Raw genomic sequence first — 13,538 nt, forward strand, 5'->3', positions numbered from 1 at the left:
CCCTTTTCCCTGTGTGCCCTTTCTCTGGCATTACTGAGCTGCTGGTAATGTCCTCCTCACTCGTTCACTCTTTCAGGCCACACTCCTGCTCTTGCTGCTGTGTGGAATGCTGTTACCCTTTCCTTCCCTCTACCGCTTTTAATCTGGCTAGCCTCAATATTTCAGTCTGTGCTTGGGCATGTGTTCTAGAAAAGCCATCCCTGATATGCTTTATTTTCATTGTTTTTAAACCCTAATGCCTAGCATGTATGTAGCAGGACTCAATAAGAAATTTCTGAGTAAAATAAAGACTGTTTTTACAAAGATGATGTGCAAGACTGTTCTCTGCAGTCTTGGAGCAGAGGGGACAGACATGTGGGGGAATAATGTACAGTTCAGGTGGTAAAGATGAGGTAGAAAAATCAGTGAAGTCACAAGGCTGCCTCAAGAAGGAGGTACCTTTTTATCTGGGGAAAGACATGCAGAATCAAGGAAGACTTCACATATCATTGTTTTAAAAGATGAAAATAAGGCCAGTTGTTGTGTCTCACAACTGTAATCCGAGCATTTTGGGGGGCTGGAGGAGGTGGATCACAAGGTCAAAAGATCAAGAACATCCTGGCCAATCATGAAACATCATCTCTACTACAAATATGAAAATTAGCTGGGCATGATGGTGCATGCCTGTAATCCCAGCTTCTTGGGAGACTGAGACAGGAGAATCGCTTGAACCAGGGAGTCAGAGGTTGCAGTGAGCTGAGATTGTGCCACTGCACTCCAGCCTGGTGACAGAGAAAGACCCTGGCTCAAAAAAAAAAAAAAAAAAAAAAAGAAGAAAAAAAAAAGAAAAAAAAATAAATTTGTCAGAATAGTAGAGGGAAACATTTTAGATATTAGGAAGACATTGTGCACTAATAAAGGTGTCAGTAGTATTTTTGGAAATCATTTATAAGGTACTATAGTTGCAGAAAACAGGAGGCAGGAGAGACCCAGTGGGTGAAACAGGAGGATTTTATTTAGGTGCACACCAGTTCAGTGGATTTGCATCCAAATGCTGAGTCCTGAACAAAGACAGAGCCTGGCTTATAAAGGCAAGCTTACAGAAGCAGAACAAAGGCAGTTAATCATATAGTGACAGTTTTGCAACCTCAGCATAGCTTGTGACTTTGCAACTACATTGAAGGAAAAGAGGAACTTGCAAAATATAAACATTTGTACAAAGAGCTATGAGTAAATGCTGAGGGGAAGGGGAGACGGTAAAGGAATTTGTTTTCTTAACCTTGCTCTGGGATGTCTGGACCCATACCTGTGGGCTCTGGCTTCTTGGACAGGGTCAACATGACCTTACCTGGGCCCTGCCTGTTACTATCCTTAGAGTCAGAGTAGCTAAGTGCAGGAAAACTTGTTTCTCTTTAAAACTAAATTTCCTTTTCATTACGTTTACTGCTTCATGATTAGGAAGTGGAGAACAACATACTGTGTTACCTTATATGTTTCTACTGTATTTTAAAGTTGTGTTTCTGGTGGTTTTGTTCATTTATGTTGGGTGGATGAATTTGTGAGTGAATCTCATCAGGCGTCTCCCCAAGTGGTTTGTTGAAGTCTTAGAGAATGATTTCCTAAGTAACTATTTCATGAAACACTAAACATTCAATTTATGAGATAAAAAAAATGTTGTCTTAAATCTATTTTTATAAAGGCAATAGTTTTTAACTGTTCTAAGTGGTTCATTTTAACTGAATATATGGATTTCTCAACAGAACAAGACTTAAAGCTGACATCAGAGGAAGAATCACAAAGGCTTAAAGGCAGTGAAAATAGCCAGCCAGAGGCATGGAAAATTTTACATTTAAATGTTTGATTTAATGTTGTTTTCTTTGCTTTAATAATATTAGGCAGTCCAAATGAAATTATCTTTCAGACTAGGTTTTGAGAATCAATAGATTCTTTTTTCTAAGAACTTTTTAATAGATTCATAAAATTTAATAAATTCAGCAATCTCATTAACAGAAGAATCAATAGATTCTAAGTTAGCATTTGAAACTTAACTTAAAAAACATAACCACTATAAACTTTAAAATACTCTTACTTTACAATATTCTTATTTAAAATATTCTTATCTGCCTTTTTGATTAGCTTATAGGTAATCTTTCCTTTTGGAATAGAGGCAAAAGAAATTCCAGAACTTTGTTCTTTTATTCTTACAACACCCTGACATGATAAAGAAAGTAACATCAATTATTGGATTATGTTATTAAGCAATAGAATTATGAGCAATGTAACACTGATGGTCCTGAGCTGGATTCGTGGTTGAAGAGTAATCATGGCCAGTGATTGAAAATCTGCAGTTTTATATTGCAGTCACTGATAGCAAGGTGAAAGATATATTCTGCCTTGTGATCTCTCATTGACCTCAGCGTTTCTCTTCAGGGAGGGAACCAGGTCATAAAAGCAACCCAAATGCCTATTACAAGAATCGTATCTTGCAGAATGGGACCTTTGGTGTTAGTGCAGAAACACAATAACATTTGAACTTACTGCAGTTGCAGAAAATCAGTACAGATTATTAAAATTTTTATCCACTGTCGTTAGTACACATTAGAATATATTAGAACTGGACTTAAGCAGATAAACTAGATACATAACACTATCATATTACAACATATAATCTCAATTAAAATTTAAGAATTTGCATTTCTTTCTGTTTGGTGTTGATTTCAGCTCCTAATAATTGAAAGCATGCCTACAATCCAGTTAGTAATCTGTAGAGGCTCACTGGTTAGGGTTTGGTGAGGTAAACTCTTTTAAAGTGAGGAAGACTTTGCAACACTACAAATCATCCGCTGATGCATTTTTGGCAGATTTAACACGTAACAAATTAAGTGGAGTCCAAACAAATGGTGACAAAGTTAAGTTTGCTGGTTCATGTTGATCTTCTCCCGTTGACTAAGGTGAATTATTTTTCCCATGTTAGTCAGAAGCCAGTGATGTGGCAGTAGCTGAACGTAGATTAAAAAGTTAATTTTTAATTTTAATTAATTATTTATTTTAACAGTTAAATTTTAATTTTAATTATTTTCTAATTTTTCATTGTCTATACTTGATTACTTAAAATAAACTTATTTTTAAAACATGCATTCCAAAAGAGGAAACATCACAGAAATACAACAAATTAACCTTCTATTTTTGCATTTGCAGGAAATGTCTCAAGAACCAGAAATAAACAAGGATTGTGATAGAGAGGTATACCTTTATATTCAAACGTTTCTGTTGAATTAGATGTTTACATTATGTTGTTTCATAAAGTGTTGTAAGTATAGGCATACATGATCCTATCATGTAAGTAGCATAAATCATCAGTGAAAAATTTAATATTTAACTCAGAAAGAATTCTGTAGATTGAGTTTTAAAGAGATACAAACCCCAGAAATATTCTTTCATTATTATGGAATAATCCTGAATGGTGCCGTAAAGTGCTAGGTCATGCGACTTTAGGAGCTTTGGATCAACCATTTTATCTTTCTTGGTTTTAGTCTGATTATCAATAGTTAATGTGGCTAAAGAAGATAATTTCTTATTCTGTGTATCTTCCAGCTAGAAAATCGTATGGCTATGGAATGTGAAATTTGGGGAGCATCTTATTTTCTGGGCATCCACGCTTGTACCTCAGCAGTTTCACTCTGCTCCTTGTGTTGTGGCGAACTTTGGTTCCCATGTTTCAGTGAGAACCATCATGTTTTTGATATCCCAGGGACCAAATAAAAAAAATGATCAAAGGCAGTGGGGGAGAACAATATCTCAGTGCAGAAAAGGGCAATCTTCCTTTCTATTCCTGAAGCCTCACAGTGTCTCATCCTCTAAATCTGACTGCTTAATGTGAGATCTAGGTGGTAAAGACAGAAGAAGACACATTTTGCATCTTTGTCTTTTTATTTGTGTGTTCCCACGAGTCAAATGGGATAAATATATATATAAGATTCTGAAGAGTCGTTGGGAATAAAAGCACAAAATGAAGGAGGGCCCTTTTTGAATTTTGAAAAATTCTATTTTATTCAGTCAAACAGAAATGAAGCAAACTTTACAATGACATGATAATTACATCTTAAAATTAGAGGGTAATTGTTCTGTATATATGATCAAACTTAAGTGTGAAATATTTTTAATGACTACAATAATGACAAACTGAGTCAATTGATAAAATCAATTAAAAAGGTTCTTTTTATTCAATAAAGTGAATATCCTTAATATCCTTAATATCAAACTTCCACTCAAGGCTGAAGAAGACATGAAGAAGCATGGAAGTAATAATATGGGATTACCAGAAAACCTGACTAATGATGCCGCTGCTGGCAATGGTGATGATGGATTAATTCCACAAAGCAAGAGCAGAACACCTGAAAGTCAGCAATTTCCTGACACTGAGAATGAAGAGTATCACAGGTAAGCCTATGGCAACATTTAATAGGAGACAGCCATATGCTGTCAAACTGATCCTAATTTGGGCTAATATTCATGATTAAAAATTTTATATTTTTCCTAGGATATTCAGCCTTGCCTGGTAATCAGAAAAATGAAAATCAGCAAAAACTGAGTTACCATTTTTTCCAGTCAGTAATTTATTTGAAAAACAACGAGTATTGGCAAATGTGAGGGGAAAGGAATTTCTTTACGTTTTAGTGAACTTTTATTTTAGCTTCAGAGGTACATGTGCAGTTTGTTATATAGGTAAACTGTATCATGGAAGTTTGGGCTACAGATTATTTCATCAGCCACATAATAAGCAAAATACCCAAAAGGTAGTTTTTTGGTCATCTCTCTCCAGCCATGCTCCACCCTCAAGTAGACCCTTTTGCCTGTTATTCTCCTCTTTGTGTCCATGAGTTCTCATTGTTTAGTTTCCACTAAATGATTAAGAATATGTGGCATTTGATTTTCTGTTTCTGCATTAGTTTGCTTAGAATAGTGGCCGCCAGCTCCATCTGTGTTGCTGCAAAGGAAATGGTCTCATTGAAAAAGACATGTCGTACACTGTTGGTAAATGCATTTCGAACATTAATTGAGTAGCATATTCACACACACATAACATAGTAAGGATATATATGTATATTAAGGATACTTGTATAGATTTGTTACGTATATACTTACACATAAGAACATTTATTACAGCATCATTATATCAAAAGATGGATCCTTATCAGTAGGAATTTATCATATTAAAAGTAAATCCTTACCAATAGGAAATAGCTCAATTTTCATTCCCAGAAAATAATGTAGTATGGAACCATTTTTTACAAATGAGGTTAGATCTAGAGTATACGGATTATTTCACAATTAAAATGTATTTAAAACCTTTACTTTGATAACACATCTTAAGATAATTTTGTTAGAATTCTTGTAATATCTGCTGTGTTGCAAATGGAAGCTGCATGCTCCATTGACACTGTACCTTGATTGCTAGTTATTAAATTTTTGTTGTCAGTGCCTGAGTGCTGAAATATTGGATCTTCAATCTGAATATTGCCAAGGGATTGTATGGAGATCTATATTTAATATAAACATTTCAGTATATTGGGTAAAACTTTTATTAAAATGTATCAAAGGATCTTTCATCTACTAAACCAGGATTTGGTCAGATTTTTCTGCAAAGAGTCAGTTAGTAAATATTTTAGGCTTTGCAGACTGTATATATAATTTTGAGACAGGGTCTCTGTTGCCCAGGCTGGAGTGCGGTTTTGTGATCATGGCTCACTGCAGCCTCAACTTTCTGGGCTCTAGTGATCCTCCGACCTCAGCCTCTCTGCTAGCTGGGACCACAGGTGTGCAACATCACACCCAGCTAATTGACTCTGTGAACTGTAGAGTGAATAAGCGTGGCTGGGTTCCAAGATACTTGACTTACAAAAACAGGCAGTGGGATTTGGCCCACAGGTGCTAATGTGCTGGCCTTGTGCTAAAAGGAAGGTGCTGCTAATGCAGTAACTCTTATTCATAAAAGTGTCCTGCATGTGTGACATTATCCTTCCTTTTAGAAAAGGATATATTTCAGTATTCACCACACCACATTTTTCCACAGTGACTTCATATAATTTTTAAAATTTCATTTATAACATAAGACTATTTTCTGCATTTCTGCCACTTTATTCCTGTTAATAGAACTCAGTAGTTGACTGTGATCAATTACTTTGTATATTTGATGAGTATCAACTGTTCTAGAATTGGCTGATTTTTATCAAGCCAGAAATACTCTCCTTGAAACGTTTAGTGTTTCTTGGTCTTTATGTATAAGCATGAACAAAGTGATATTCAGCTTATGGAATCTAGAATTGTTTAAGGTGACTTTTAGTTCTATAGTTTTAAGAATTTAACACCTCAGTCTGGCATTTTTAATGCCACATGTGTATAATTTTATAACTTTTAAAATATATAATTGTTATGTAAAATTTGAAGACTACACCTGTTATATAAAATTAGAAATTAATTGTCTATTATTTTCCATGACTGTGGAAGAAAATTACAACATTCTCAGCCATGACTTCTAAGTATGATGTCCTTAAGAGAACTGTCTAAGTATGATGTCCTTAAAAGAACTCATGAACTCAATTATCTTTTCATTCACTCTTGATCTCACACCAGTAAGTCTTCAGTTTCAGTACTCCTCCAACGTTGTTTTTCCTCAAGATTATCACTAATTTTTTTCTGTAATAAATCTAGGCATTTTTCGTACATTTCATTTTATTTAATCTGTTAGCAGAATTTGAGCCAATGGAGGACATCTCCTCTCTAACAGCATCTTCAACTTGGCTTCCAGGACCTCAGTCCCTCAGGCTTTTCCTCCTGCCTTTCTAATCCATTCATCATGGCCTCTTTTGCTTGCTCCTCCTCATCTTTCTCCATTTGGACATTGTTTTTTCCGAGGGCTCAGTCCTCAATCTTCTCTCTCGTGACTTTTTCTTTTTTTGAGACAGAGTTTCACTCTGTCACCCAGGCTGGAGTTCAGTGGTGTGATCTCGGCTCACTGCAACCTCCACCTCCTGGGTTCAAGTGATTCTCCTGCCTCAGTCCCCTGAGTAGCTGGCATTACAGGTTGGTGCCACCATGCTCGGCTAATTTTTGTATTTTTAGTAGACACAGCATTTCCCTATGTTGGCCAGCCTGGTCTCAAACTCCTGACCTCAGGTGATCTCTCTGCCTTGGCCTCACAAAGTGTTGGGGTTGCAGGCATGAGCCACTGCACCCAGCCCCTCGTGACTTTTTCTACCGTGTATATGCTAGTGATTTCCAAATGTATGTCTCTGGCTCAGATCTCTCTCCCTAATTCCAGATTTCCATATGAGCCTGCCTACTTGATATCTCTATTTGGTTAGCTATTGGGTATCACACACTTGTCAGACCCAAAATTGGGCTACTGATGGCCTTCCTGAAATTTACCCCTCATGTAGTCTTTCCTACTTTGGTTAAGGGCAACTCTTCCAGTTGCTCTGCCAAAAATCTCATTGTCATTCTTGACTCATCTCTCTCTCCATCTCTGACACCTTACATCTATTCTCTCAGTAAATCTTGTCAGGTCTATCTGAAGAATATGTCCAGAAGCCAGTCATATCTTCTACATCTGAGCCACCCTCATCTGCAGTCTACATGAGTGTCATAGACTGGTAATTGATAGTCCTGGCTTTTAAAAACTTCCCTTTTCATCAATTCTTAACTCAGTGGATGTACTTAAAATATAAGTCAAATTGTGTCAGTCCTGTGCCCCAGCCCTTCTGATTGCCTCCCATTTCACTCTGAGTATGTGTCAAATTTCCTCCTAATTATCTCCCTTGCTCTGCTTTAGCCACACTGAACTTCTTGCCATCCCTTATCTACCCCTAGTGCTTAAAGACTCCAAGCACACCTCTGTACTTGGCAGTTCCCTGTGTCTGGAATGCTTTTTCCCCAGATATCCTCCTAGCTTACTCTTTCCATTCCTTCAGTTCTTTATTTAAAACCTCCTTTCTGCTAAGAAGTAGAAAAAGGGTAAAAAGAAACACATTATGGAACAACCACTTTCTGAGGAAGAACCATGTACTACCCAGATGCATCATGCTTAAGATTCAACTGGGAGTGTACCAGGGAGGCTCTCTAATGTAACCAAGGGAAGGTTCAATGAAACAAAGTGATTTATCATCTCTAACTTCAAATCCATTTGTATCTTGACATCAACACTCTTAACCTTATATCATCATTTCTTAGAGTCTTTGATATACAAATAAAAGGTTTTTTGTATTAGAAAGAAAGAAATCCCCTTTCTCAGCAGAGACTTTTCTGACCATCCCAACTTTCCTACCACCCTCCCCATCAAACACATAAACGTTTCATTTTCCTGCTTTAGTTTGTCTCCTCTAACGTACTGTATATTTTGTCTTCTCTGTCTGTTGTTATTGTGTGTTTATCTCACTCTCATAAATAAGGATTTTATTTTTCACTACTATATCCTCACTGCCTAGAAAAAGGCCTAGCGTATTGGATGTAGCTACCTAATAAATCCTTATTAAATGAGTGAATGGAGTTTATCCTGGGTATGTTGTTTGATTGATTCTCACTGTAAAATTTTGACATGGGTCATTCTATTAGTTTTGTCTGGTAATTATATGCATTTTAATAATTGTTTTGGCTTTTTATAATAAGCTACATTCTTTATATTAATTTTTTTATTTAGGGAGAAAAGCCCAATATTGTGGTAATTCATTATTTATTCTTTTATTTGTAATCATAATTGTAATTATGGTAAACTGAGTCAGAGGAATTGCAAACTTTACTAGTATTTTATTTGATTTGATTTTTGAGATAGAGTCTCACTCTATCACCCAGGCTGGAGTGCAGTGGTGGGGTCTCAGTTCACTGCACCCTCCGCCTCCTGGGTTCATGTATTTCTCCTGCCTTAGTCTCCTGAGGAGCTGGGATTACAGCGCCATGCCACCACACCTGGCTAATTTGTGTATTTTTAGTAGAGACTACTAATTTCACCTTGTTGGGCAGGCTGGTCTCGAACTCTTTACCTCAGGTGATCCACCCACTTTGGCCCTTCAAAGTGCTAGGATTACAGGCATGAGCCACTGCACCTGGCCACCTGCTTTAAAAAAAAAAATTGGGGTGGCACATTTAATGAACTTACAAATTCTTTTCAAGGGATTATGAACCTTTGGTATTTGAAATAAAATGAGAGAGTTGGAAATTTTTTGCTTTCTATAGTAAGAGGAATACTGCTCCGGCACTGGCTATTCTGATGGAGCAGGTGCTGCTGCTTGGCCGTATTTCAGAAGCAAGCTGCTCACATCTGTATTGGTTGGTGAGCAAGACCAGTGGTCATTGATTGGTTGATTAGATTTCAAACTGGCTCTGGGTGGCTTCTTGTTACCATTGGTACAGGTCATTTCTTTCCTAAGTTACACTCAACTTTAACTGAACATTTTCTGTTTAAAAGTTGCCTTCAATTAACTATGTTCAAAATGAAACTATTTTATATTCCAGAATTTTAGACCTCATTTTAAAATTGTGGTCACGATGAATTGGTTAATAATAGCTCTCAGGAAGATCTATTTACATTTTTTAAAGTACATATTTCTTTGCATAATTTATTCCTTAAAATTAATTGCCTTGTTTCTGTTATTGGTATTTCTAGAAGCTTTTGTTCAAGTCCTAACATAAACTCCAGTAGCAGATTTTAGTCTCTTTGTCAGTTAATATATGTATATGGTAGTGATATTCTCTTTTTAAATTCCTTTTCTTGTTCACTGTCTTCTCTGTACAATAACAGTAATATTCTTATGCATTTTTACCTCATTAAAAATAATTACAGTTTTCAGGTCATGTGATGCCAACATGTTTGTTCCTTTTGCTTGGTGTGTGTGCTGCTATTCAGGCTCTGTTGTGGTTCTACATGAATGGCAGCTTTTTAAAATAACTCTGTGAAGAATGACATTGGTACTTGGATAGAAATTGTATTGGATCTGTAGACTTCTTTGGGCACTATGATCATTTTCACAATATCAATGCTTTCAGTCCAGGAACATAGGATGTATGTTCATTTATTTGTGTCATCTCTGATTTTCTTCATTGGTGTTTTCCAGTTATCCTTTTATAGTTGACTCACCTCCTTCGTTACGTATTTTCCTAGGTATTTTACTCTTTTGCAGCCACTGTCAAAGGGACTGGGTTCTTGACGTGACTTGCAACTTGGTTGTAGGTAGTGTATAGTGGTACTACTCATTGGTATTTGTACATTTTGTAGCCTCTGAGACTTTACTGAATTCATTTATCAAGTCTAGGAGTGTTTTGTAGGAGTCTTTAGGGTTTTCTAGGGATAAGATCATATCATTGGTGAAGAGATAATTTGACTTTCTTTTTTCCAATTTGGATGTCCTTTATTTCTCTTGCCCAATTGCTCTGCCTAGGACTTCCCAGTTTTATTCTTAACATGCATGAAATAAAAGTAAAATCAAAAGTGATTAATGATTACTTTATTTCACATTTCTGTCACATACACAGATAAAATTAATTCAAAGTTGTATGTTAAAAACACAATATTAGACCCTGTCTTGTTCCAAAAGGAATTTCTGAGTTGTCTATAAAATACAGAGGAATCAAGAATATAAGTGGAAAGTGTTTCCCAAAAATAAATATAAAAAGTATGGGTTAGCACAGGGCTTCCCAATCCCCAGGCCATGGACCAGTACCAGTCCCTGGACTGTTAGGACCTGGACCACAGAGCAGGAGGCTAGTGGCAGGTGAGCAAGCAAAGTTACATCTGTTTAAAGCCACTCTCTGTCACTCACATTACTGCCTGAGCTCCTTTTCCTGTCAGATCAGTGGTGGCACTGGATTGTCATAGTAGTGTGACTCAAACCCTGTTGTAGGCTGCTTACACAGGGTATCTAGGTTGTTCACTCCTTATGAGAATCTAATGCTTTATGATCTGTCACCATCTACTGTCACCCCCAGATGGGACCATCTAGTTGCAGGAAAACAAGCTGAGGCTCCCACTGATTCTACATTATGGTGAGCTATGTAATTATTTCATTATATATAAGTAATAATAGAAATAATATGCACAATGAATGTTATGTGCTTGAATCATCCCGCAACCATCCCCCAACTCAGGTCTACAGAAAAATTACCTTCCACAAAACCAGTCCCTGGTGCCAACATGGTTGGGGAGAGCTGGGTTAAGAGATGTGAGACCCCTTTGCCTTGTCTTGGATTAATGTGCAGATATGCATTGTGTGAATGACATCTGATGGCACCATGTTGCCCTGTAGATCATTTTAGGGACACCTCCAGTATTTCATGAAAATCAAAATTTCTTCTAGTGATGAACAAAATGATACCCAGAAGCAAGTTTCGGAAGAACAGAATGCTGGAATATCACAAGAGATTCTGACTGGTAAACAAGAGCAGATGGAAGTGGCTGAAAAGAAAATGAATTCTGAGGTATTTTCTTTAGTCATTTTCAAATGTTTTAATATGTGTATTTATTTAAAAGACAACTTTATGTATTTTGGAAAGCACACAGGATTTTTAAAACAGAAGTGCAATGTTTAGATGACTACGTGTACATTGTGGAAGGGTACAATGCTTAAACAGTTATGAATAAATGCAATTCTTATAACTGACTGTAAAAATATTAGAAAAGTAGTATATTGATAAAACTTTCTTCAGAAAAAGGAACTTAAAGAACGTTAAGAAATTGCTTCTGTCCAAATATATGCATAGCTAAGGTTCTTACAATGTTGTGGTTGATAGATTAGATATCAGAGAATAAACCCAATTTAAAAAATATACTCAAGGTTATTAATCTTATATTTTATGCATTTGGGTTTTTTATAATTCAGAGAAAGGCTTTTCCAATTCTGAAATTCTAAAAATCCTCTAGTGACTTACTTTTCATGGTCTTTAAATAAGTATTTCAACTTCTTGGAATTTACACATTTTTAGATTTGAAGTTTTGTCCAACTTTTTTCCAGTTAAATATCCACTATGGGAATTTTTTCCTTATACAAATATAAATGTCATACTTTAATTTCAGAAGAAATCATGATATGTCATTCTCTTGAGTGCTAATTAAAAGTTCCCTTTGTTTACTTAGGTTTCTCTTACCAATAAGAAAGAAAAAGATCTCTTGCATGAAAATCGCATGTTGCAGGAAGAAATTGCCATGCTGAGACTGAAAGTAGACAAAATAAAAGAGCAGAGCCAGCTAAGGGAAAAGAAACTTTTGGAGGAAATTGAAAGTGTGAAAGCAAAGAATGATAAACTTCTAAAGGCTGTAAAATTAAGGGAGGATCATTAACAAAAGTCAGCATTTAAGTACAGTGGACAGCTTAGCATTTTGACAACTGAGAATAATGATAAACTTCTTAAGGCTGTAAAATTGAATGAGGAAGCATGAGTAAAAATCAGTATTTCAGTAGAGTGGACAGCTTAGCATTTTGACCACTGAGAATGCTCAGTTCTGAACTGCAGAATGTAAGACACAGCTAGGAAACACTGGAAATGGAAATCCTATCATGTCGTTTTAGACTGACTACTGCTCTACATGACTGTGATCAATGTCAAATAGATGAAAGAGACTTCTTTACAGAGAACAACATGAACAGGTTTATTTACAGGAAAAAATGAATTCTCATATATCTAACCTAAAAGATAACAGTGAGATTCTTTCTGAACAACTCTAATGTTGACAGCAAAATTAACAGCCTAAACATTAAGCTGCATCACACAGGATAAATTCTGAGAGACAAGATGGGGCAGGCCCCCATCTTTCCTGTTCAGACAACTTAGTCATTCTAGTGTGTGGGCTTTGGAGACTACAAACCCATCAAGGGCAGAAGAGATCCTGTGGCACGGCACAGCTTTACCAAATCATGGCCAGACTGCTTCTGTAAGCAGGCCCTGATCCTGTTCCTCATCACTGGACAGGACCTCCCACCTGAGGCCTCTAGCTACCCCCACTAGTGTTCCCTGGCCAACGGAGATTTGAAACCTTCCTGGGACAGAGTTCCCAGAGAGAGGGGAGGGCCACCACCTTTGCTGTTTGGGCACCTAGCCATTCTGGCCCATGGGCTTTGGAGAGCCCAAGCTGACCAGGGGTGGAAGTGGTGTCTCAGTGCAGCACAGCCACACTCCAAAAATGTGGCCAGACTCGTGTTTAAGTCAGTCTCCGACCACATTTGTAAACACTGGGTGCAGGCTTTCAACCAGGGTCTCCAGCCACCTTCACTGCTGTTCTCTGGCTGACAGAGGTTTCAGACCTCCCTGAGTCAGAGCTCCAGGGGAAGGACCAGACTGTCATCTTTGCCGTTTGGACAACTTAGCCATTTCAGTCTTCAAGTTTCAGAGTGTCTGAGGCAACCAGGGGCTGAAGTGAACCCCCAGCACAGCATAGCCACTCTACAAAAATGTGACCAGACTTCTTTTTTAAGCAAGTCCCTGTTCCTGTTCCTCCTGACTGTTCAGGACTTCTCAACTTGCCTCCAGCCACATCCTACAGGTGTGTACAGATTGGCAACTGGTTCATACCTCCA

At 37.1% G+C, this 13,538-nt stretch overlaps 1 protein-coding gene across 3 annotated transcripts in view; it reads left to right on the plus strand.

Annotated features, from left to right (window-relative positions):
* LOC135965574 (POTE ankyrin domain family member B-like) overlaps positions 1–12,403 on the plus strand; it is a 28,964-nt gene extending 16,561 nt beyond the window's left edge. For 2 of the 3 annotated variants that reach the window (XM_065522639.1, XM_065522640.1), the window contains exons 8-13: positions 1,740–1,810; positions 3,178–3,222; positions 4,253–4,419; positions 11,325–11,445; positions 12,101–12,247; positions 12,356–12,403. In XM_065522639.1, coding sequence (XP_065378711.1) covers positions 1,740–1,810; positions 3,178–3,222; positions 4,253–4,419; positions 11,325–11,445; positions 12,101–12,247; positions 12,356–12,403 — 599 coding nt within the window. Of the gene's footprint in view, positions 1–1,739; positions 1,811–3,177; positions 3,223–4,252; positions 4,420–11,324; positions 11,446–12,100; positions 12,278–12,355 lie in introns of all 3 variants that reach the window. The other variant, XM_065522638.1, reaches the window with a different exon arrangement.
* The last annotated feature ends 1,135 nt before the right edge of the window (positions 12,404–13,538 follow it).

This window comes from Macaca fascicularis, chromosome 10 (genome assembly GCF_037993035.2).
Source record: "Macaca fascicularis isolate 582-1 chromosome 10, T2T-MFA8v1.1".
In the NCBI taxonomy this organism is placed as follows: Eukaryota; Metazoa; Chordata; class Mammalia; order Primates; family Cercopithecidae; genus Macaca; species Macaca fascicularis.